Here is a 23,418-nt window from a genome sequence, read left to right as displayed (position 1 = left end):
CGATCAGTGAGCTATGGTCCTGGTTGTCCCTTGGTTTGTTGATCCATGTGTGAGATGTCGCACACGCAGGATATTTTAGTGTGGCCAACAGATTAGAGTACGGTCCCAATCCGGGACCGGTTTATTAGGAATTCGAAGGCACAATTACACTGAATTTTCCCCGGGAACTGCTCTCATGCCTGTGTCGTGTTCGCGCAATCCCAGAGGAGGTCCTCTGCTTCAGCGGTTTCCTCCGCTCATAAAATGGTGGGATGATATCACAAAAGTGTAACGTCACAATATTTATACGCGTGTTCATAACAGTGCGTGCTGCGGACTCCCTCGCACCGTCACCTCTCATTGGCCAGTGTTTTTCGTTAATAACTCGTAAACAAAACCGCAGATTGCATTTTCGCAAAGGAAAAAGTTACTTCAAATGACCTCAGCTACCCCTCATTTTCGGCTGTTAAAATAATTGTGGAACACCCTGTATATTAGATTAAGTTAGGTTAGGTTAAATTAAATTAGCTTAGGTTAGATTAAATAGCTTAGGATAGATTAGCTTAGGTTCGCTTAGGTTTTTCATTAATGTATTGAAAACTACTCAATGACCGAAACCAATATTATATATTTGTCATCTAAATCTGCTTCCTCATCCCCCCTCCAAATGCCATATTGATTGGCGACAGGTCTCTTTCGGAAATACAGTCTTATACACTACTTCCTTACTTTATTTAACCAAATTACCTTCGACTGTTTATTGTACGGACGCAACAATTATGAAGAAAGTAATGAATTTCATAGTTCTAGTAATCCTTTGATATCTATTTCTTGTAGATGCTTTGATATCCTTAACATTTTGAACTTTGTTTTAATCTCTTTTAAGTCTCAGCTAAATTTGTTACCTTGCTTAATTTTAAGTATATTCCCCCTTTTGGACCGTGTACTAAGGAACGTGGATCACTTTCATACGGAATCATTGTTTTCTCACAAACGTCGACTTTAAAATTTTCTAGCGTTTTTATCAAACCCACTTTTGTTTGGTAAACTGCAAACCGTGCACCTACAAATAAAAATTACAAATTAAATTGAAATAAACGAGACACAAATATTTGTCAAATATTCTGCATTGAAAATTGTAGAAGCTGTAAAAATATACAGGGTGTTGAGAAGAAAGTATCAAAGACTATAATGGCTTATAGTAATCAACGAGGGTAGTAAAACATCTTCTACGGTCTTAAAAAAATGAAAACATGCACAAATTGAATTCAAAGTATAATTAAATTTTCTTTGTTAAATTACCAATGCAATTTCGTGGTCCATCTCCAAAAGGTAAGAAGCTCATTGGGTGTCTCGCTGCAACTGCGTCATCGTTAAATCTTTCTGGATCAAAAACTTCTGGATTTGGATAAATGTTGGAGTCGTGGTGAAGCGCGTATACCGGAACAAATATTCCAGTATCTTTTGGAATGGTTACTTTCGTATTACTAAAGGTGTACTCCTTATTACATTTTCTCCTCAACAAAGTTCCTGGTGGATACTTCCTCAGTGTTTCTGTCGATAAGAAGAATATATGACTGGAAATATTAGATCTATAAAAAACATATAGAAATTGGAGCTGTTACGCATATGAGATATTTTGTATTTTCCGATAAATAATAAAACATTGGAACAATTAATTATAACATCTTCAAGTAGTAGGCTGATACGCTTGTAGCTAACAATATTTTCAATTATCTAAAAATGTGAATTAGCTGACATTGTTGTAAAAAAAAGTAAATACTTTGATAATTATTTAAACAGTTGATGTAATCTTGGGTATTGATTACTTTTAAATAATTAACTCGACTTTTTTTATCAAATTGGTAAATATTTACTTTAACAGACCCAACTCCGATAAGCTTGATATTGACATGTGTTGTCAAGAACGTCATTTATAACATCTGTCCCTAATACATGTCGCTATCACTCGGCTTTGGTTTCCGGGATAATTTCAAAAAACTTTGTGAATAAAGCGGTAAATATCTTTCATCAAAACAATTTCGGAGTGTCTTTGATAACACTCTCCGACAAAATCAAACCTTTTTTCTGGGTTCCTATAGCCACTATGAAATTCTTGTAGAGCTTCACTCTCTGAACAAGAATCCGAAAACCGAATTGCTCCATCACCCTCAGTTTTTTAAATAAACGAACTTTTGTAAAAACCCAAAATTTTCGACAAAAATGAGATATTGCATGAAAAGTACAAACGTTAGAAAGTTCTAATTGATGTCAATAAATTGATGTCAAAGTTTAAAAAAGTGTCCACGTGCGCAGTTTCTGCGCAATATTTTTGTTTTTACGAAAAGTTTTTTGTTCGGCACGAAAACTCTACCCAGGATCGGATTCTGTAGACATTTCTGAAGAAGAAACAGCCCGGCAAAAGTGTCGGAACGATGTACATTTCGAGTAGATCGAGAAAATGTTCGACGGCAACATGTACACGACGTTTTGCCGCCATGAGCTTCGCTGCTCACTTCTCTCTGTCCGACAGGGCCGAAGCTACGCGTAATCAACACCGATCGAGGGATCCAATGGGGCACCCACTTTTCGTAAATAATATTTTAATTTTTTTTAGTACTGTTTAGTTCTGTTTCTTTTTTACATATTTCTGTGGATAATAATCACCAAACTGTGATATATTTCATACAAAAAATCACACCAGAGTATTTGGAGTTGGTAACGAAAGTATTCTAACACTAGTATAATTTTGACTTCTACGCCATATAATTAAATAAATATTTAAATATATATTTAACAATATGTTTCAAGAAGTTTAACGTTTTGAAAATGATTATTTATTCATGATCGAATTATCGTTATAATTTAAATGATAACTGTATACATGATATACTTGTAATTCGAACAAATTCAGAATAAAATGAATAGTTTTTGTTCATTATTTTTCTTTTATTATTTCTCCATTTTTAATTTATGATTCACAGTTTGGTGATTATTATCCATAAAAATATGTAAAAGAAGACAGCACATTGAAGTACTAAAAAAAATGGCACGCCCCACACGCTAAGTGGGTGCCCCATTGGATCCCTCCATCGGTGTTGATTACACATAGCTTCAGCCCTGTCGGACAGAGAGAAGCGAGCAGCGAAGCACATGGCGGCAAAACATCGTGTACATGTTGCCGACGAACAATTTTTCTCGACCTATTCAAAATGTAAATCGTTCCGACACTTCTATCGGGCCGTTTCTTCTTCAGAAATGTCTACAGAATCCGATTCTGGGTAGAGTTTTCGTGCTGAACAAAAAACTTTTCGTAAAAATACAAAAATATTGCGCAGAAACTGCGCACGTCGACACTTTTTTAAACTTTGACATCAATTTATTGATATTTAAGACCAAAAACAATTAATAAATTCCATGCCACTATATTCGAGAAACTCGTCTCTATCTTTTAACACCAATTAGAACTTTCTAACGTTTTTACTTTTCCTGCAATACCTCATTTTTGTCGAAAATTTTGGGTTTGTACAAAAGTTCGTTTATTTAAAAAACTGAGGGTGTTGGAGCAATTCGGTTTTCGGATTCTTGTTCAGGGAGTGAAGCTCTATAAGAATTTCAGAGTGGCTATAGGAACCCAAAAATCGTGTCGGACAGTGTAATACATAACGAAATCAAGATCTCGTATATATGGTGTTTACTTTATCTTGAACGCTCGTAATGACTCTGTTATGTCTGATGTTAGATAAAAATGTGCACGTGAAGAATTACGTGATTTCATGGGACGAATGTAAAAGTGAAATCAATTTTTTTTCTAGTATTTTTAAGTCAAATTTTCAAGGTCATTGTCGATTTTTTAAATGGTACGGTATATTTTCGTAAATGCAATATTATAGCTCACAAAAAAACGAATTCATCTATGTATAATATCATGACTTTTAGACGACGTTGGACACGTCATTTCGATCATCACCTAAAACAGAAGTACGTTTTTCTACATTAAAACACGTTCATATTTGTTTCACTTCATTTTCCTATTAAAACGTGATTTATCGTATTCAAGGTCACCTAAATGTCATAATGATATACATGCATGAATTAGTTTTTTTACAAATAAGCGGACAATAAAGAAAATTTCATTTTCATAAATGTGTGTTCTTTTATGATTATATATCATCAAAGGATAGCTCGGATTCTTCCGATGAAAATGAATCCGAATACATTGTAAATCGGATTAATTAAGTTATTCTTAGATTAAGTAATAAACAATTTATAATAAAGGATTTATCGAAAAACGTAATTAAATTGGTTCTACAATTACAAAACTAAGACGAAGATTACTAAAAATAGAAGTTTCTTTCTTTGCATATTTATTGTATCAGATAATAATGTACGTCTGTCTCCTTTCTTTTCCATTGTATTAAATTTTTGTTTTTGTCTAGTCAAATACCAGGCTTGTGAGAAAGGTGGAGTTGGGTCTCGTAAATTTCACCGTGCACCGCTGTAATAAAAGATCGTCTATACATAATCATTATATTAGATTGCTGCATAATTGCTTTCGTATTTTTTTTAAATGTTACTTTAAATGACCTCTGGTGTAGTCCCCATTTTCAGCTTTTAAATTACGGAACACTCTGTATATTGGTTTAAGAAACCATTTCTTTCAATTCAGACACTAAATGAAGTGAATATCATAATAATAATTTTAAATTGACGATTTAATGTTATATTTGATTAACTAATTTTTTAGTTTAATTTTATAACTCAATTAATTAAATTATTATCATTTTTTCTTTCAATTACGATTGGCATAAATCTATGGTAAGCTCCACAAATTTCTGAGCATTGACCAAAAAATAATCCTGGTTGGTAAGCAATTAATGATATTTGATTAATAGGTCCTGCTGTTGCATCTATTTTAATAACTAATGATGCGACAGTTCATGAGTGAATAATATTTATACATGTTATTAATAATCGTGTAGAAGTATTAAATGGGATACCTGCACGATTATCAATATCAAGGAGGCGAAATTGATTAACATTTTCAATATCTCTAATTATATATGAGTCAAATATAATATTATTAAATTCAGGATATTCATAATTTCAGTATCATTGATGTCCAATAGATTTTAATGTGTAGTTAGTTGGGTTTCATAATTCATCAATAAAATATGAGGTTTTTAATGAAAGCATAGAAATAATTTATAGTATAATTATACAGGTGATTGTTCATAAAATTTCAATATTATTGCTTTTTTATAATTTTAAATTAAAAAATTTGTTGTTTGAAATAAAAATTATGATATATAAAGTTAATATAATAATTATTGATGCAGTAATTATTGTAAAGTTATGAAAATAAATTAAATTGTCAGCGAAAGGAGAGTTCGCATCTTGAAATGATAATATTTTTCATGTAGCAATTTGTTATATGAAAATTCATGAAAATGAATTGCACTAATTTCTGCCACATTAAAACTTAATTAAAATAATAGGAATTTCGTAGTAGGAGTGATTTAATGAAGGGTAATTATTGAATTATTCTAATGATGAATGGCTATATTTAAACATAATTATTCGTTTTATAATAAAACTTCCCAAGATAATAAAAATGAGTAAAATTATACTATTGAATGAAATTGTAAAGAGAAAGTGAACTAATATATGAGATAATACTTTAACAATAGTATGCATTAATGTAATCTGAATATCTGAATATCGTCATGATATTCCTATTAATCCTAGAAAATATTGTGGAAATATTCTCCAATGAATAGTATGATAAATTGGAAGTTTAATAGTTTTTTGTTTAGAGTTAATCCGGTAAAAATTGGGGATTAGTGAACTAATCCAGCAATAATAGCAAAGACTGCTCCTATAGATAAAACATAATGGAAGTGACTAATAACATAATATGTATCATGAAGAATAATATCAATGGATGAATTGAAAAGTATAATACCTGTTAAACCTCCTATTGTAAATAAGGAAATGAATCCTAATGATCAAGTAATCGAGGGGTTTAAATAAATTTTTGATTCGCAATAAATAGCTAATCAACTAAAAACTTTAATTCCAGTTGGACCAGCAATAATTATTGTTGCTAATGTAAAATAAGCTCGAATAACAACATCTAGGCCTACTATAAACATATGGTGGGCACATACAATAAAACCTGAGAAACCAATTCCTAATAAAGCATGAATTATTCTTAAAAAAATTACCAAAAATTTATTTTTTTCCTCTTTCATTGAAAATTATATGTGAAATTAATCTAAAGTCCAAGAGAATTAAGATCTAGACTTCTGGGTGACCAAAAAAATGTCTGAATTGTTCGCAATGTTCTGGTAGTTTATCCGAAAATACAACCGAAATTATGCAACAATCTAATATTTATATTATCAATAAATGTATGTGTATTCGTACCTTTGAAAATTTTGTCTAAATATTTCATTTCTTTTACATCATCATACTTGAAGGAGCTATTGTTCTTTGTACTAAACTGTTTAATTTCCACACGCAATTTATCTTGTATCTGCTGATTCAGCGCCATTTCATAAAGAGCGTGACAGATAGTAGTCGACGATGTTTCGAAGCCAGCTGCAAAGAAGACCATCGCTTGCGCAGTCAACAAGTTGTCCGTTATTTCTGAAATAGATCATCGGCTATTTAATTGAATTCGAATGAAGCTATTAAATCATTTGTTATTTACTACTCGCATAAACTTCTGCAGGGATTCTGCAGTCGTCAAAGACAAATATTTAAAGGAGATGTAGGAAAGCGGAGGACACGAAATATAAAATTTTAGTTTCATGCAATTTTGAAGTTTCTGATATTTTAATGAAAAACTTTTACTACCGCTATAATGAATCCTGTGTATACCCCCACACGTCTGTGATGGGATATATGTCAGTATGACCTCCTCCAATTTTCTAGGTACCCACTTATAGTGGGTACATTATAATAGGTAATATAGGTATTATAATAGATAAGGTGTAAGGAAAGTATTTTCTGTATAAAAAGTAGAGAGATTGAAATTTTCGAGATATTTAATCTTGTCAAGAAGAATAAACTAACCAAATCAGTACTGAATGAAAATGCAGCACGGAGATGAATACTTCGTTGATGAAAAGAAAAATTAAATTGATATTTTAATATATATTATATATTTATATATTCATATAGTCATATATGCATATATTCATATATTCATTCCACGAATTGTTGTATTCTGTACACGGAATTGTGAACTCGCAGATGACTCGTCGAAATGACAATCGACTGAACTTGTCGACCTCTCCATATGTAACAACATCTTACTTACAAATAATATAAAACCTGTATGTTACAAACTTCAATTTAAATAATGCTTTGTTTCGTATTTTCGATGGTTTTTGAGTTTCTTGAACAAGTGTGCGCCCTTCAAAAATTCTAAAAAATTACACGTTTATAACTATAATAAAACATTACTATTGTAAAGATATAAATGTGATGCAATGATAGCTTCTTTGAAAATATTGTAAGTGTTGTGCCCCATAGAAAAGTCATTAATATTTTCATAACTTTTCATTATAATTATCCTTGACCAAGAGATAGCAACTTGAAACATGGCTGTAGGACTGAGAGTTCTGTTTAAGTGGTCTACTGAATGATCTAACCAAAATATAAAACATCCTGTATTCTACAGCTCAGTTATTGCAAAAACTAACATTTTGTATACGTTAACAGTATTATATGCGGTCAGTATTCTGTACGCTTTCCAATCGCAAGTTCAAATATCACACCTCATGATACACCCTACGTTACAGAAACCTCGTTTCTCAATAAGAAACGAAATATTAAGAAGCTGATCATTACATTGTACACATGGCTTGACACCAGACAATGTTAGTCCAAAATGCGTCTCTTATGTAATAATAACAGTTCGGTGTTTAGATGATTAAATTATTCACTTTGCATATATTCCTCAGTTTTGTAGGTTATCTTAAATCCTTTGATATGGTAATCTCATGTGGATAATTTTTCTTGCTGGTCAAGACGTAAACTCAGTTTTTAAAAAAACATGGCGTATACACATAGTTCCATGCAAGCATAAATACATACATATAACAGTTGTAATGAAAATAAAAACTTACCAATATCTTGTAACTTCTCTGGGTGGTTCTTTAATTCTATCAGCATGTTCACGAAATCTGGCCTAATCACGTTATTTTCTTCTCTGTACTTGATAGTGTCCGATACAACTCGAATGAAAAATGAAGTAAATTTCGGATACGGTTGTAGAGACATAATAAAGAAGTATAATTTCGGCAGACTTTCTCGGAATGTCACCTTTAAGATATTCAATAGCGATGTTGAGAAAACCGTCTTTCCCATTCGTCGAAATTCACTTTCTTCATCGGATATTGAGTTCATGTTGATCCCAAAAGCACAACTACCGATAACGTCAGTCGTGAATTTTGCTGCTACTTCGCGGCACTCTATTGGCTGCCCTTTTTCTTCTAGTTTCTCTAAATATTTCTCTAATTGCTCGGAGCATTCCATTATCAAGTGAAACATTTCCTTGAGTTTTCCAGATGTAAAAACTGGCGAGAGCCTTGTTCGTAGTGGCCGCCATCTCTTTGCTTCTAAACTGAAGATGTTTTGCGATAATGGTTCCACCTATAGCCATGATATTATTGAGATCTTTTATTTTCAATATATGCTGCGAGTACACCTTTTCACACCTTTGTGCTTACATTCCTCCCTTACTAGCTGCTACAGTGGAACAGCTGTATGGGGAAATGTAAACACCAAGGAAGAAATCATTTTGTAAATAAATGTCCTAGCAAAGATGTGGATGTACCAAATTTCATTCTATGTAATGATCAAGGTCATATCAAAGTCAACATGGTCCTTTTTAATGGATTTATATTTCTTCTATGACAATTGTACGAGTCTCGTAACAGCTGATTATCTCAGAAGAAAAGTATTCTTGAAATCACTGTTTCGGACAAAAATGTTTGAATAGTTTCATTCAATGGCCGAATCTATTTTACCTTGTGTGTGTGTGTATCAATCTTAGCTATATCTTTTTAAAATCATAATAGACTATTTCAATCGAAAAAAGATCGCGAACTAGAATTATTGAAAAGACTCGGTGTCACGGCTGAACTGCGTTCTTTAACGGGGTTATTTATAAATGAAATAGCTTTGCAAATTATTCATTGAATTCTGTTCGGTCATGGAATCATTTAAATTCCATTGGAATTGTTTAAAAGAATAAACAACATTTTTATTAAAATTATCGCTATCATCTAAAAAAGTGCAAGTCATTTAGTGTAGTTTTAAAAAAGTTATTCCATTTTAAAAGGTATGTATATGGAGACTTTTTTGACTAACTGTAGATATATGTATATTACTGGATTGTCTACGTCTACAAGATATTTTCGTCAACCTCCGGACTGTAAACCGTGCACTGTTGCAAGATTGATAAAGTCGAAAATTATTAAGTATTCCCGTTGAGATGAATTTATTCTTTATTTTATTTCTGGTTCTAATAAAATCGCATTGCGGGAATTCCAGGTAGTGAAAGAAATTCTTGCGCATCTTTCAAAGGACAAGGTGACTTGTGAGCCAGCTTTAAGAGATCACATTGATAGTGACTATTTTTATAACAATTTTAGACGTGTGTATTATTTTTATTAATAACATTAAAAAAAGAGGCAGGTAATTTACCCAACAATTTTCCCAAATATAATTAGATACAATTCCCTTCTGTATGAATAATGTTTCTTCAGACGTAGAACACGTCTGATATCCAGATGCGTTTCTAAATTTTCTAGTAAAAAATTAAATTTAAGAAGGTTATGCCTACCTTCTCATTAATAACGACTCCACGATCATCGAAAACAGAAAAATCTTTGATGAGAACATCTTTAATGAGATCCATGTCACATACGACAACATTAGGACTTCCTCTTAGAAAGATTCCAATAAGAGGCTCATTTTTGTATTTTTCATATAGCTGCTTTATATAGATGCCAAGATGTTTTTTTCTGAAGAAAACATCTTTTATATTGCCAAATACAGGTATTGGCTCAGGTCCAGGTACACCTCTACTTTTCCAAAAATCGAAGGATGATGTTAAGTAATAATAGACAGCAATGGATACCAACGCAATGGCGCTGAGTATTTGGAGACAATCAGCCATGATAGTAGCTTCCTGAAAATAATATTTAAATATACTAAAACTTATTGAAAATTACTTATAGCATTTCTACTCAATTTCTAATTAGTTTTTTGACGATTCATTTGACCAATAATTCACGCTTAAATTAATGGCACATTTCTTTGTTTCAATGTATGTCTTAAATTTATGTGCATGCAAATGTTAATTCATTACAATTTCAGAAGCATTTCCGATTTTCATCTTTATACTTGTTAAATGAATTTATTTATATTTGTTTTTATGAATGAAATTTGTAGAATTTAAAAGATAAAGTGTTTATACTTGTGTATAAACAAATCGGAAGGTAATAACAATTATCACTTAGAAATTTTTAAAAAATTATTTTTGATCTTTAGGAGGTGTAGGCGCTTAAGGGGGCTCCCACTGTCTTTCATCCGATTTGAACAGTCGATGAACCAGCCATTCGATAGATAGATCATCTAAGAATAACGGTTCGTGAACGATTTTAATTTCAATCTTGTCCACGAGGGATCTGGACAAATTTTATAATATTTAAAATGAAAATAATAAATAACTATTTGAAATAATTAATTTCGGACTGATGCACTCATTGTTGTTATTCGGAAATGATAAAAACATCGATCTATTTGAAATGATAGCAGTTTCAAATAATTAATTATTTCGTTATATTCTTATCTCAAATGTGACAAATTAAATCGCTACTACGTGAATTTGCTTTAAGCAAAACTCTCATTGTTTCTTTACCAAGATATAATCCTTAAAATAATATCTAATAGTAGTAGAATTTATTTAATGATCCCATACGAGTTACATGGCACCTCCGTCCTTCTTCTACCAATACTTCTGTTTCCTTATTTTGCTTACTTATTATTTTATGCTATTATAAATTAGAATTATCTTAAAATTATCTTATTTTTAGTATTAAATCTACCTACTTCTTTCTTCCTCTAGACTTTTAATCTACTCCTCCCCGCTGCCACCTCCTGCCAAAATTTTTTTAATCACTTCATAAAACTCTCTTCTTCTTCTTTCCATTCAAAACAATACCATAGTATATGCCCCCACGCCTCTATTCCTACTCCACATACTCTGCATTTCCTATTCTCTTCTGTTTTTCAATACCTTCCTCCCTTCATTTTGTTTCCTAATCTGAATTTTGCAGTTTTTTCCATCTTTTATTCCTTCAATCCTTTGCTCTTATATTCCTGTATTTGCCCTTCTCTTATCTTTACAAACCACTTATTGTATTCCACTTCTTTCGCTTTTCTCCAATTCTAATTCTCCTGTATTTCCGCCTACCTCTTCTCAATCTTTTCCCATTCCACTTCTCTTGTTTCCTTTCTCTCATCCTCTAGCATTTTTCTGTTTCCTCTACTCTCTATGTACTTCTTCCTTTCTTCTTCCCCTTTTCCATTTTTTCATTCCTCTTCTTGTTCTTGCTTCTATCTCTTTAAAACATTCTCTTGCTATTTTGCATTCTTCCCCTCCTCGCAATCTGTCTTTAAACTCCCAGGACCTCCCCTTGCGCTTCTTTTCATCATTTTCTCTCTTTCCAATTCTTCTCTAAATCTTCCCCATTACTCATCTTAAATACTTTTCCTGCATCGATTCTATCCTTTCTCTCTCTGCCCATCCTCACACTTCTGCTCCATATGCTATCACAGGCCACATTAAGGTTAATAATAACCAAACTCTCCTCTTCACATCATTCTTAAAATATCTTTTTCCCACACCGCACTCATCTTCCCTCTATTTCCTCCTCTTTTTACCCATTTCTTTTAAACCGATATCCAAAATATTCCATTTCTTCCACTTTCTCTACTTCTCCTCCCCCCTACTTCAATTTCCTTTTCATTCCTTTTTTCTTGACGAATTTGATAACCTTAGTCTTTTCTCTATTCACTTCTAATCCCTTCTGTTCCACATACTTTCTGAATTCCTTGTTTATGAGCACTATTCCTGCCTCTGTCTTCGCGAGCAGCACCATATCTGCGTATTGTAGAGTGTAAATCTTGTTCCCTTATATCTCTATAACCCACTTTTCTTTTCCCTCACTCTCCCATCCTTGTCAGCTATCAATAGTACAAATAGTTTTGGAGCTTTGCGCAACCCTGTCTTACTCTTCTTCCTAACCAGAATTTCTCTCCTGTCTCCTATCCCATTCTCACCTTCGCCGCTGTCTCCATGTAAACTTCTTTGACACTTTTCACTAACCTGTCACTCATCTCTTTTTCCTTCATCGCTGCCCATATCTTGTTACTATCTACACTGTCGAAAGTCGCTTTAAAATCTACAAATCACCCTACCACGCTACCTTTCTATTTACTAAATAGTTAACCGCAAATATATTCTACTTCGCCCCCCTTCCTCTCCTAAATCCTGTTTGAGTCTCCGGGATTATCTTTCTTTCTTCTATCTCTGCTTCCAATATTTTCTCCAGAATCATTACTCTCAATTCCTTGTAATGTCCCTTTTCCCTCCTCCCTTCTATCCCCTCCTTCTTTTATTTTAATACCCTAATAATTATATTCATTTTCCTTTCGTCTCTGTTTCTCTTCTCTTACTTGATTTCCATTTTTCTTAATCTTCTGCATAATTCTCTTTCCCCTGCTATTCTGTTCCCATTTTCTTTATTTTTTTTCTAATTTACTCTTTACCCTATACTTCCTAATTCCTTTCCTCTTTTACTTAATTCTTCCATCTTCTTGTTTATCCTTTCCTTTTCCTTAGCCATCTCTTCTCTAACCATTTTTATCTGCCCTCATAGCTTCCACACCTCCCTTCTCACAAATCCTTCTTACTCTCTTCCAGACTATCCATCACATCTCTTATCCCTTCCATACTCACCCTTATCCCTTTCCTTATGGCTAGCTTAACTTCTTCCCTAAGAATCTCCCTCTCCTCTTTTCTTATTATTTCTTTAATTTCTACCTTTCACTCATTCCTTTCTGTTCCATCTCTTTCTATTTCTGCTTTTATTCTTTTTCCTTTGGTTGGAGTTCTCTCCAACAGACGATTCCTTTTAAATATTTCTTCTTCTTCCTCTCTTTTATCCACCTCTTTGCCCTCTTTGCCCATCCTCTCTTTGCTCTTTTATCCCCTAATTTGCCTAATCAGTCCAACCCCTACAAACTCTTAACTCTCTCCCCTCCCCTCCATTCGAGTCTGCTAATCTCTCTCTCTCTCTCTCTCTCTCTCTCTCTCTCTCTCCTTTTTACTTTCTATCCTTTATGATCTTTCGCATCTACTTTACCGACCTCTCTACCTCATCCGCTCTACTATCTTATCTTCCCGGTAGATGGCTTCCTTACTTGCTGCATTCTGCTTTATCACCTTACCACGTTTCTCGCCTACTGCACCTATCCTCACTTTCTTCGTCTCTCACTTTCCCTTACTCTGCACTCCTCTTTTTTTTCTTTCTCATACCTTTTTCTCCTCTTTCACTCTACTTCTTCTATTTTCTACTTTTTCTTCATCTACCTATTTGCTTTTTCCCAATTTCAATTTTGAGCGTTGTAAAAAGATCTTGTTCTAAGAAATGTTTACAACTATCTTTGCTTTGGACGAAACTTTTTCTTGAAAAAGTTTATTCCTCTAAGCATTGTTGCCTACTGTAACTGAGGCCCTACAACGCGTACATGGAAGAAACATAGGCATATGTATATGTATTTCAAGGAACTTGCAATAGTTTCAGATACTTCGTTTTGACGTATCAGTATCGCAATGGGCAGTTCGAGAGTGGTCAAATATTTTTCTTAAAAAAGCCCTATTTAAGACCATTATACACATAAATAGAAAATATACACAAATTATTGTCATACCACAAATAAAGAATATTAAATTTTGAATTTAAAGGACTGAGCTGACATGAGTCCTTTTACAGACATTTAGTCGCTCTCTCTTTTTCAGTCGCTAACTTTCTGTATGTTAGGAACACCACATAAAAATGAAGGGTAATGTCAATTATTCCGTCCCTTAATGTGATGACCAAAGTTTTTGATAAATTAAATAACTTTTTCTTTACCCATATCACAGTTATTAAAACATTTAAATTATATGGTGATGTCTATTATATAAGTACGAATTTTTTCATAACTGGAATATCTAAAGAATGTAAAATATGTAACGAATCAAATTACTGTGCTCTAAAAAGACGAAAAGTGTCAGTTACATTATTAATTACATGATTACTGTATGTCAGTTACCGAGCCTTTCCTACTAGCTGTGTTTCAATTCCTGTACACTGATCTAGTTACTGCGTTTCAATTTCTGTACACTGATCTAATTACTATGTGTCAATATCTGTACACTGATTTAATTACTGTACTGCAATTCCTGTGATCAGTTCGTGGTAAATAATTCTTTAAGAAAAATGTAAAAGTATGAAACATTCGAAATTAAAAAATATCTCTATGTATTATAGCTTATATAAAAAATTGTATGTAAGAAGTCGATGATATTATCGTTTTTCTGTAATTTAGACGAGTTTTGTGAATATAATAGTTTATTTTGTTATTTTGAAAAGTATTATTATTGTATTTGTTTCATCTTTATTTGCCACATGTCTCGAAAGTTTTCCAACTACGTCAAAGCGGAAGTACATCAAATCATTATTAGAAATTTAAAAAATTGGTTTCCGCATTTTATAAGTCTTAAGGAGTTAAAGTTATTATTTGACTATGAAAATACAGTGTTACAAACCGAGGTCTCTAAGACAAAGGCGCATGAGAGAGTTCGTTAGTTATGGACGATCCGATATTTGTTATATCATCGGGATCCACAAGAGGAAGAAGCTGTAGGAAATTATTAATTTAACTTCGAAACTTATTAAAGACGGCGGTATTTTAAACGTGCACTGTGGTGGACTTGATACTAGCAACTGGAATCAACAAGAGGATGTAAATTGAAAAAATTGCTGGATGGGAAACGAATTCGCGGTCCTTTTATACCGTAAAAATCAGTCCAAATATGGCAGCGGAGATGAACTCATAGTCCTTACATGACAACAATGCATCTTTGTGTTTACATTCCCCCTTTTACTAGCTTTTTTGGATGAAAACTGTGACGATGACCCGGCAGTAGGACTGCTAGTAAGGGAGAAAATGTAAACAAAAAGATGTCCATAGTGGTTCAAAGAAGGGCGACTACGTTTATGTATATTTATTTGTTTTCCGTGAAATATATGATTTTCGATTGTTGTTGTTAGATGTGGCCTAGAATAAGTAAAGATGGAATGCACTCACTTATTCGTTTTACCTTCTTTTTCCTATAACTTAACGGATCACGAATTGAATTTAAGTAAGTAAAATTATGAAAGAAAAAAAGTTGTTCTTACAATCTAAAAATAGAATAAAACCGAATTGAATTAAGTTAAATTGAATGATAATAAAGGTTTAACGTGCAGATAACGTCTTTTGCCTGAAATTGAACACTTTAACTGTCAATTAACTCGATAAATTATGCTTAAATACCTCACGAATTAACGAGACGCGCTTCGCGATTACTTGTACTGAATAGCTATTGCCAGCATATTAGATCGCGGATTAGTGCATGCAGGGCCGTGATTTGTTAATTGGGTGGTCAATACATCTCTAAAGTATTTGTACATCTTTTAAAACTCTGTAAATTTTTCTAAATGGGCTGAACGGCATAAATTTTTTTTAGATGAAAAAGGGACTAGACAGTGATTAAAACGCTTTCTTCTAACTTTGGTATTACTTAAAATGATATAATAAATAAAAAAAACGCACTTTTTTAACTTTTTTATCTGAACCTATAACGAAAATTTAAAAAATGTGTTTTGTAGATCTCGGTAACTTATATACATGCTGAAGATTTCATCGAAATCAGTTAATGCAAAGTCAAATTACAAGAGTTGAAAGATTTTAAAGAGTATGCTAATACTTTTGGAGGAGAATGTATATAGCATCTAGTAGATAAATACGTTAATACCGTAGATAGAACATCACGATTCACCTACGATATTGTGCGCATGCGTGTACGAGCAGCGTGTGTCTTTAGTCTACAAGAGGATTTAGTATAGTAAACACCTGCGTCACTGATTGTAATAATACCGTAAAGGCAAAGCCAGTGAACATATAAAATCCTAATCTCCACTGTAAAATTCTTAACAGTTTGGCTCGTAACAGGAGCAAATGTTTTGAATTTTTTTAGACATTCGGGAAACTAGTTTAGTAGATAGTGTTTAAATAATTTTTTACGAATATTACAATTAATTGGAGTGACAGCTAAAATAAATAACTCATGTTTTTAAACTTTTTTTTATCAAAGCCTAGAACGACAATTAAAACATGATGTGGTCCAATTTTTAAAAAGTTATTTAGTTTTATTCTGTACATAATAAAAGATTAAATGGATAAATATTATCTTCTATCATATAAGTAGGATTAGTATTTTAGTTTTTATAAAACAAGGAAAACACCAAGATTTAATGTTATTTTGCATTGGAATCCAGAAATGTCAATTACACATATTGCTTAGGAAGTTTACTATAAAATGTATCACAAGAAAAAGAATTTTCTCATAGATTAAAAATGATTACTTTCTGTGTTGAAATTGGAGACGATAATGTAGGGAACTGTTCTTTTCGAAACTGCAAGTGTAAACAATGTTCTTAAAATGCTTACTCACGGTGAGAAATGCATTCTCTTTACTACCTCAATTACGATGAAGAGGAAGATAGATTGAATGTATTGATAAGTAGTATTGATAGATGGATTTTCTGATAACCATATACTACGAAGCTAAAACTGATATCCATAGCGCCATTAAGATTAATCCGCACACGAAAAAACAAGACTCCTAATTGCTAATGTAACTATGCATATGTGCAGAGACAGAGAAAATGTACATGCAATTATAATAAATAATATTCTACAAAAATAATATTCTACTTTTACCATATTTTGCAAGCATTTACTATTTAATTAGTGGTGATGAAAATACAATAAATTACTTTACGTTTCTTTCTGCGTATGTCAAAGAAGGTTAAATTATTTTTCTTAACAATTGGTATACTAATATACTGCACCGCTTAAACAATATTTTTATCTTTTTAAACAGTTATTACAAAATATCAACGATATTGTTATTACCATTTATTTTTATTATATTTAGATACATGACGTTCACAGTCTAAATCGGTTAAATTTACTTTAAATAATTTTAAAAATTTTCATGTCTAAACACTCTATTGACTCTTACCTTGATCGAAGCACCACCACCACTACACGACGAGAGAGTTTGCCAAAAATGTAACAGATTCTTGCACCGAGTGGAGAATTTCACAGGATTTGTTTAAATAGATTCTACGAACGCGTGGATGACATCAACAGTTCTGTTGATCGATAAGAATCACTCTAGTGTATGATGCAACAGAACTTGTTAGATGAGCGTTCGGAAGGAATCTGATGATTTGAGGGAAAACGATGTGTACATATAGAATCTAACTAGAGTGGTGAGGGTTTATGAGTTGTAAGGGCTATTGTGATAAAGTCATTGTTTTGAAGATGACGTGGCCAGGCAAACATTCGAATATGATGCGGCAAAAACAGAGCTTGATAATGAGAAAGAGTTTGAGAATGATTCATGAGTGAAATCATGGGTTCCTTAACGTTGAACTTAACAGCACGAAATAACAAATATTTCATTGGTTGTAGAATAATAGATAATTAATTTGTGTACAACATACAGGGTGGTTCACCTTTACGTACGTGCATATTTTTTATTGCATCTTTTCGAGGTCAAGTTATCGTACGCGTTTCTGAATGGTTTTTACATTAACTACACGATGAAATACAAAAATATGCACTTATATACAAATTAAAATCTACATTTGTAGTCAAATTCTATATAAGAATATTTTTTGCATCATCACTATATTAGAGAAGATATTTATGCATATCGAAACGTTTAAGTGGATCACTCTGTATATACAACCATAAAAAAAATGTACAGGGTGAAGCACGAAATATGATCAGCTTAATTTATTCTACTGTTAGTGGTTCGATTGGAAATTTTTTTAGCTAACATAACATGCTTAAGGATTTTTTTTTGTACCCATCTTTTATTATACAATATAGTTTTTCCGAATATAAAAAGACATTGTAAATTACCAATAAATAACCTTGAAACTCCGAAAGGAAAGTGTTGACGAAAATTTGGTACAATCATTTTAAAACTCTCTTACAACCATGTTATTTTAGCTCAACAAATTTCCAATCGAACCACACGCAACAGAATAAATTATGTTGACCATGTTCCGTTGTCAACCTGCATGCAGACACCTCTTCAAGCGATATAAAGCAGAATAATAACAAAAATTAAAAAATCATGTTTCTAAACTTTTTTATCTGTGTGAACATGTAACAAACATTTGATCAATACATTTTCTTTTTATTTCGTCGAAATTGGTTAACGTTGTCATGAGCTACAAACAATTACAGTTTGAGAAAATTGAAGTTTTTCACGACTTTCGACCAAAAACTGTAAGAAATCTAGCGATTCTATCATGCTCTCATGTTATCAGTTCTCTCTAAATCAATGAATTTCGATGAAAATTTCAGCATATATATAAGCTACCGAAATCTAAAAAATGCTTTATTATTAAATAAAAAAATTAAAAAACGTGATTTTTTAATTTTCTTTGTCATTTCTCCCAGTTGTTATTTTTGTAAAAATTTGTTATTCATTGTCTAGCAAACTAGTCCTACTAACGTATAAAAAAATTCACCTGATTTGATCAAATGTTAAAAACATTATTCCTTTTTAGAAGGTATGCACGTATATTTGTCCACGACTGTATATTAGAGGGTTTACAATTATACATTAATATTATATAATACATGCCGTTGCATTAAATTTACATTATTTAGTTACACTATTTATTTTAATTATATATTATAATAATATATTCTATAATGTTCAGTTGACTTTATACTTTTTAAGGTAAATTTAAAAAACAATATTTCATTTATAATAGATGCTATTCTATCACTCTTTACTGCTCTTTTTTGTGGAGTTTTGATTTGGTAATGAAGCGGCTCATATTACGAACATTTTTTGTGGTACAATTTATTGAAAAAAAATTACATTATTAAAATTTTAGGAGATTGACATATTTATGATACATACTGTACATTATGTTAATAAAAAAGCTATTACATAAAATCAACTTATCTCAATTAACTGTCTGAAAAATACGAGAGTCACTAATGATTCACAAGCAGTCAGACAATTGATAGGTTTGCACAGAAAGTGCAAGTCATTTGAGGATTCAATAATCGCAGCCGAGACAGTTATAGAATGGCTCGTGAAAACGAATATGTCCAAATGTGTACAATATGGATAATGAGAACAGAAACTAGTACGTATAAAATGATATGTGTGTACACATTTTAACATAAACCAATGAACCCTAGGATTTGAAAGATCAAATACTAAAACTGTAGTCTAATATCAAGTTGAAAGAGAAATATTTCAAAAATACCTTAAACTCTCCGATGGTAGATTCAGGTAATCAATTTTGCTGCAGAATATCAGTACGCAAATTAATAGCTCGCACTTGAACACTTTTCACATTAGCGATGCCGTATTAGATTTCTAAGATCAACGATAAATGACCTCTGAATAAATTATTTAATAATGATCATTTATATCGCAACAAGTTACTCCAGCTAACGCAATTTAAATTATTCGGCATTAATATTAAATAGCACAGCCGAAGGTTCTTCTGCTACTAAACAATTTACTATAAAGTTCGTAATTGTTAATCTTCGATACATGTAAGACAACTAAATAACTGTTGATATGTGAAGTGTTCATATACGAGATGCAATTCTCCCAGATCGTCAGCTTCCTTATCGAGTAGAGATAACCATGTAACAAACATTCTCATATAGCATATACATACGTAAGTGCATACATAGAAGAACGAGCATGTCGTCTCTGGAGGGGATGCTGAAAGAGCCGAGCTAAACATCGCCATAACAACGGTGTACACTCGCAGCAGGAAGTATGTTGACTGCTTTTCAAACGGAATAACTTTTTTAATATTGGTCCAAATGATTTGAACTTTTTTATGCGACTTAGAGACTAGTTTATAAAATTAGTTAGCTAATTCATGAAAAATTCATGTTTTATAAATTTTTTATTTGAGCCTATAACGATAATTTAAAAAAATGCGTTTTGTAGATCCGGGTGACTTATATATGCTTACTCGAAACAAATTCTTAAATGAAAAAATTTCACTCCTTTTTTTCAACTTATTTTTGTATGTACAGACATATGTATAATTCTTATGTTGTTTTTAAGATCGTTCGTTATGTAAAGTGGAATGGTTCCTATGGTTCCCATGGTTCCTATGACACTTTGTATCCCTCTAACGTGTAGAATACAATGGAATAAAAAAGAAGTTTGACCTTGAAAATCACGTTCAAGGAGATTTTTGCGGGGAGGATTTTTAACAGATCTCCATCGATCAAAGTATGTAGAGTTGGCCAGAGTGGCCCACAAAAGTATTCCTACACCTTCTAAAACGCAATAACTATTTTAAAACTGAAGTAAGTGACTTGAGTTTTTTTTTAGATAATAGAGGGAATAGTCTGCTAGACGATGACCGGAATGATTTTTTTTTAAATTTTGCTATTACTTGGAATGATAAAAAAATAAAAATCTCTCGTTCTGTAACTATTTTATCCGAGCCTATAATGAAAATTTAAAAAATGTATTTCGTAGATCTCGGTAACTTATATGCATGTTGAAAATTTTATCGAAATCGGTTCACGTTATTACGAGTTACAACAAATTAGAGATCGCAAAAATGGCAGTTTTATCACGATTTTGACCGAAAACTGAGATCTGCAGTTTTTAAAATGCTTCAACGCCTGTAGTTCAACTTTGGGTTAACCGATTTTGATCAAATTTTCAGCACACATATAACTTACCGAGATCTACAAAAGGCATTTTTTAAATTTTCGTTATGGGCTCAAATAAAAAAGATAAAAGACGAGGCTTTCTAATTTTCTTTTTCATTCCAAGTAATAGCAGAATTAAAAAAAAGCTTTTCAGTCATCGTCTAATAGACTAGACCCTCTATCATCTAAAACAAATTCACGTCATTTAGTTCATTCATTTGAAAAAGTTATTGTGTTTTAAAAGGTGTACGTACACTTTTGCGGGCCACTGTATGTTGGTCACGACGAAGCTTTTCTTGAAGCCTTGAACAATTTACAGCTGTGACTCGTATCTTCGTACCTTCCAGTGATGTATGCGGAGAATCAGCGTGTCTCGAGAATTAATCGTAGCATGCAGAAAAAGCCGGATAAGTGCCTCGACTTAAACAATGGATACTGTTAGGGTGCAGATGTTGTTGCCCTACCGGGAGAGTAGATTAATTAATTCGCGAAGAAATCCGGTCGAACGAATTGGACAAAGTTGTCCGAGAGTTTATTATAAGAACAAGAATGAATGCGTCAAATGACGACTGTGATCTAACAGATAGAATGTGGTATGTTCAGAAATGAGAGCGAAGTATACAATGATTCCGAGAGTCGCGTGCGGAGCGAGGTCGAGAAAGTTACACGGAAATCGGCTAATCTTGCCAAAAAGATTGACCGCGAATTAGTAAAGATTCGCTCGGAATTTTGTTGTTGGAACCCCTTTTTACAGATCATATCGCAGAAGCCGAAAGTCGATATTGGAGCACTGGCCTGGCCTCATAAATCCGCTCCAAAGAATTACTCGCGCGAGCATAATACCGATCATACAGTGTTTCTCGTGACAATAAACGCCGAGCGATCGAACTCCATCGGTTATGGAACTTATTTGTCATTCTGGGTTAATGGTCAGAGCGGCCGTTGACCCAATCGAAGAATATGTTCCTCGCCTCTACTCGGTAGGATGAAGCTGCTAGTTCACAAGAGAATTAGCACAGTTTTAGGTAAAAGACGAGGGTCTTGAGACAAAGTTATGAAAACCGAGGGTAAAATGTTGAACTGCTGGAACGTGATGCTTTGAATTTACTGTACAAAAAATCGCGTCTAAACTGGTAACTTGAAATCGACTGATTAGCCTAAATGCTGCTGCGCATTTCGCTCGTTACGGCGTCCAGGGTAAGGATTTTACGCCCCCGAATTGCTCCTGGAAATAAATTTTCGAATATGCAAACGACGACAGTTAATGCAGAAATCAGCGAAAGGAATCCCAAGGACATCTGTACACTATTCCCGACTGCCGAGGATTAATTAAGTGGCCAGTGTCTGGTGTCAGTGATGTGAAAGTGAACTCTGTGAATTCCTTCGACCAAAATGAATCAACGAGAGGAATCCAACAGACTTTCCCTGACTGTCGAGGATTCATTAAGTAGCTATGAAAATGAACTCCGTGTTTATCATATCGATCCTATGTGAGGTCGCCATCGAACTGGGATCAATTGAACATTATGCGAGGTCAGTGCACCGATATCGTGAATCGTAATTCACATTTTTAAGTAGCAAATGTATCCTCAACTAAATGGGTAAGTTTACTATTAATAATGGTCTTCAAAATTCTTAAACAAACATATCCTCCATGTTTTTTAATGCAATTTATTATTGAATTAGCTTTACGAATCGTTCGTTGAATTTGGGTACGAATTATTGAAACAAAAATATCTTTTTTCGTGAGTTTGGCGGGATTTCTTATTGTTAATCTCCACAGTAATCGACTCAATTAATAATTAAAATGGCTATCACGGTCAAACTACTTACTATTTCAACTCCAAAAAATTAGTAGATATTCTTCAAACATTCTAAGATAAGGGTGAAGAGCGTTTTTTTATAAATAAGTTCAGGCTCCGCGACTTGTCCATTGCTTCGAACGCAGCCCGAAGCCTTCGCGCTCCATGGCTAAAGCCGCGTGCCTTGCAGTTCGCGAGCTTGTCTCTCATTGGTCACTGTTTTTCGTTAATAACACTGTCCGACAAAATCAAATTTTATTTCTGGTTTCCTATAGCCACTATGAAATTTTTGTAGAGCTTCACTCCCCGAACAAGAATGCGAAATTTCACCGAATTGCTCCAACACCATCAGTTTTCGAAAAAACCGAGCTTTTGTAAAAACTCAAAATTTTCGACAAAAATGTGGTATTGCATGAAAAGTACAAACGTTAGAAAGTTCTAATTGGTCTGAAAAGGTATAGAAAAGTTTTCCGAATATAATGGCATACAATTTATTAATTGTTTTCGG

The 23,418-nt window shown here is 32.8% G+C and overlaps 1 protein-coding gene and 1 pseudogene across 2 annotated transcripts; both read right to left on the bottom strand.

The window, feature by feature from the left end:
* Positions 1–587: 587 nt before the first annotated feature.
* On the bottom strand, positions 588–19,994 carry LOC117221840 (cytochrome P450 6A1). Of its 2 annotated transcripts, none has more exons than XM_033473126.2 (6): positions 19,683–19,994; positions 9,839–10,186; positions 8,118–8,643; positions 6,409–6,630; positions 1,282–1,533; positions 588–1,042 (listed from the first exon to the last, which is right to left on the bottom strand). In XM_033473126.2, the coding sequence occupies exons 2-6, from the start codon at positions 10,172–10,174 to the stop codon at positions 861–863; spliced, it is 1,518 nt and encodes a 505-aa protein (XP_033329017.2). In that variant the 5' UTR covers positions 10,175–10,186; positions 19,683–19,994; the 3' UTR covers positions 588–860. The 2 variants fall into 2 exon arrangements, with proteins under 2 accessions (XP_033329017.2, XP_033329018.2); XM_033473127.2 differs by lacking the exon at positions 19,683–19,994 and adding an exon at positions 17,399–17,611.
* LOC143260955 (cytochrome c oxidase subunit 1 pseudogene) lies at positions 4,484–6,396 on the bottom strand (annotated as a pseudogene).
* Positions 19,995–23,418: the final 3,424 nt, after the last annotated feature.

Source organism: Megalopta genalis, unplaced genomic scaffold (assembly GCF_051020955.1).
Source record: "Megalopta genalis isolate 19385.01 unplaced genomic scaffold, iyMegGena1_principal scaffold0026, whole genome shotgun sequence".
NCBI lineage: Eukaryota > Metazoa > Arthropoda > Insecta > Hymenoptera > Halictidae > Megalopta > Megalopta genalis.
Note: the sequence above shows the minus strand (reverse complement) of the source record. Positions and strands in the feature narration are given on the sequence as shown.

Excerpts from the sequence above, each read along its gene's own strand:
- LOC117221840 (XM_033473126.2), bottom strand. The coding sequence starts at position 10,174 with ATGGCTGATTGTCTCCAAATACTCAGCGCCATTGCGTTGGTATCCATT. Across the intron at positions 1,534-6,408 it reads TTTAGACAAAATTTTCAAAG|AAACACTGAGGAAGTATCCA; the intron begins GTACGAATACAC and ends TCTTATCGACAG. Across the intron at positions 1,043-1,281 it reads TGGACCACGAAATTGCATTG|GTGCACGGTTTGCAGTTTAC; the intron begins GTAATTTAACAA and ends TTTTATTTGTAG.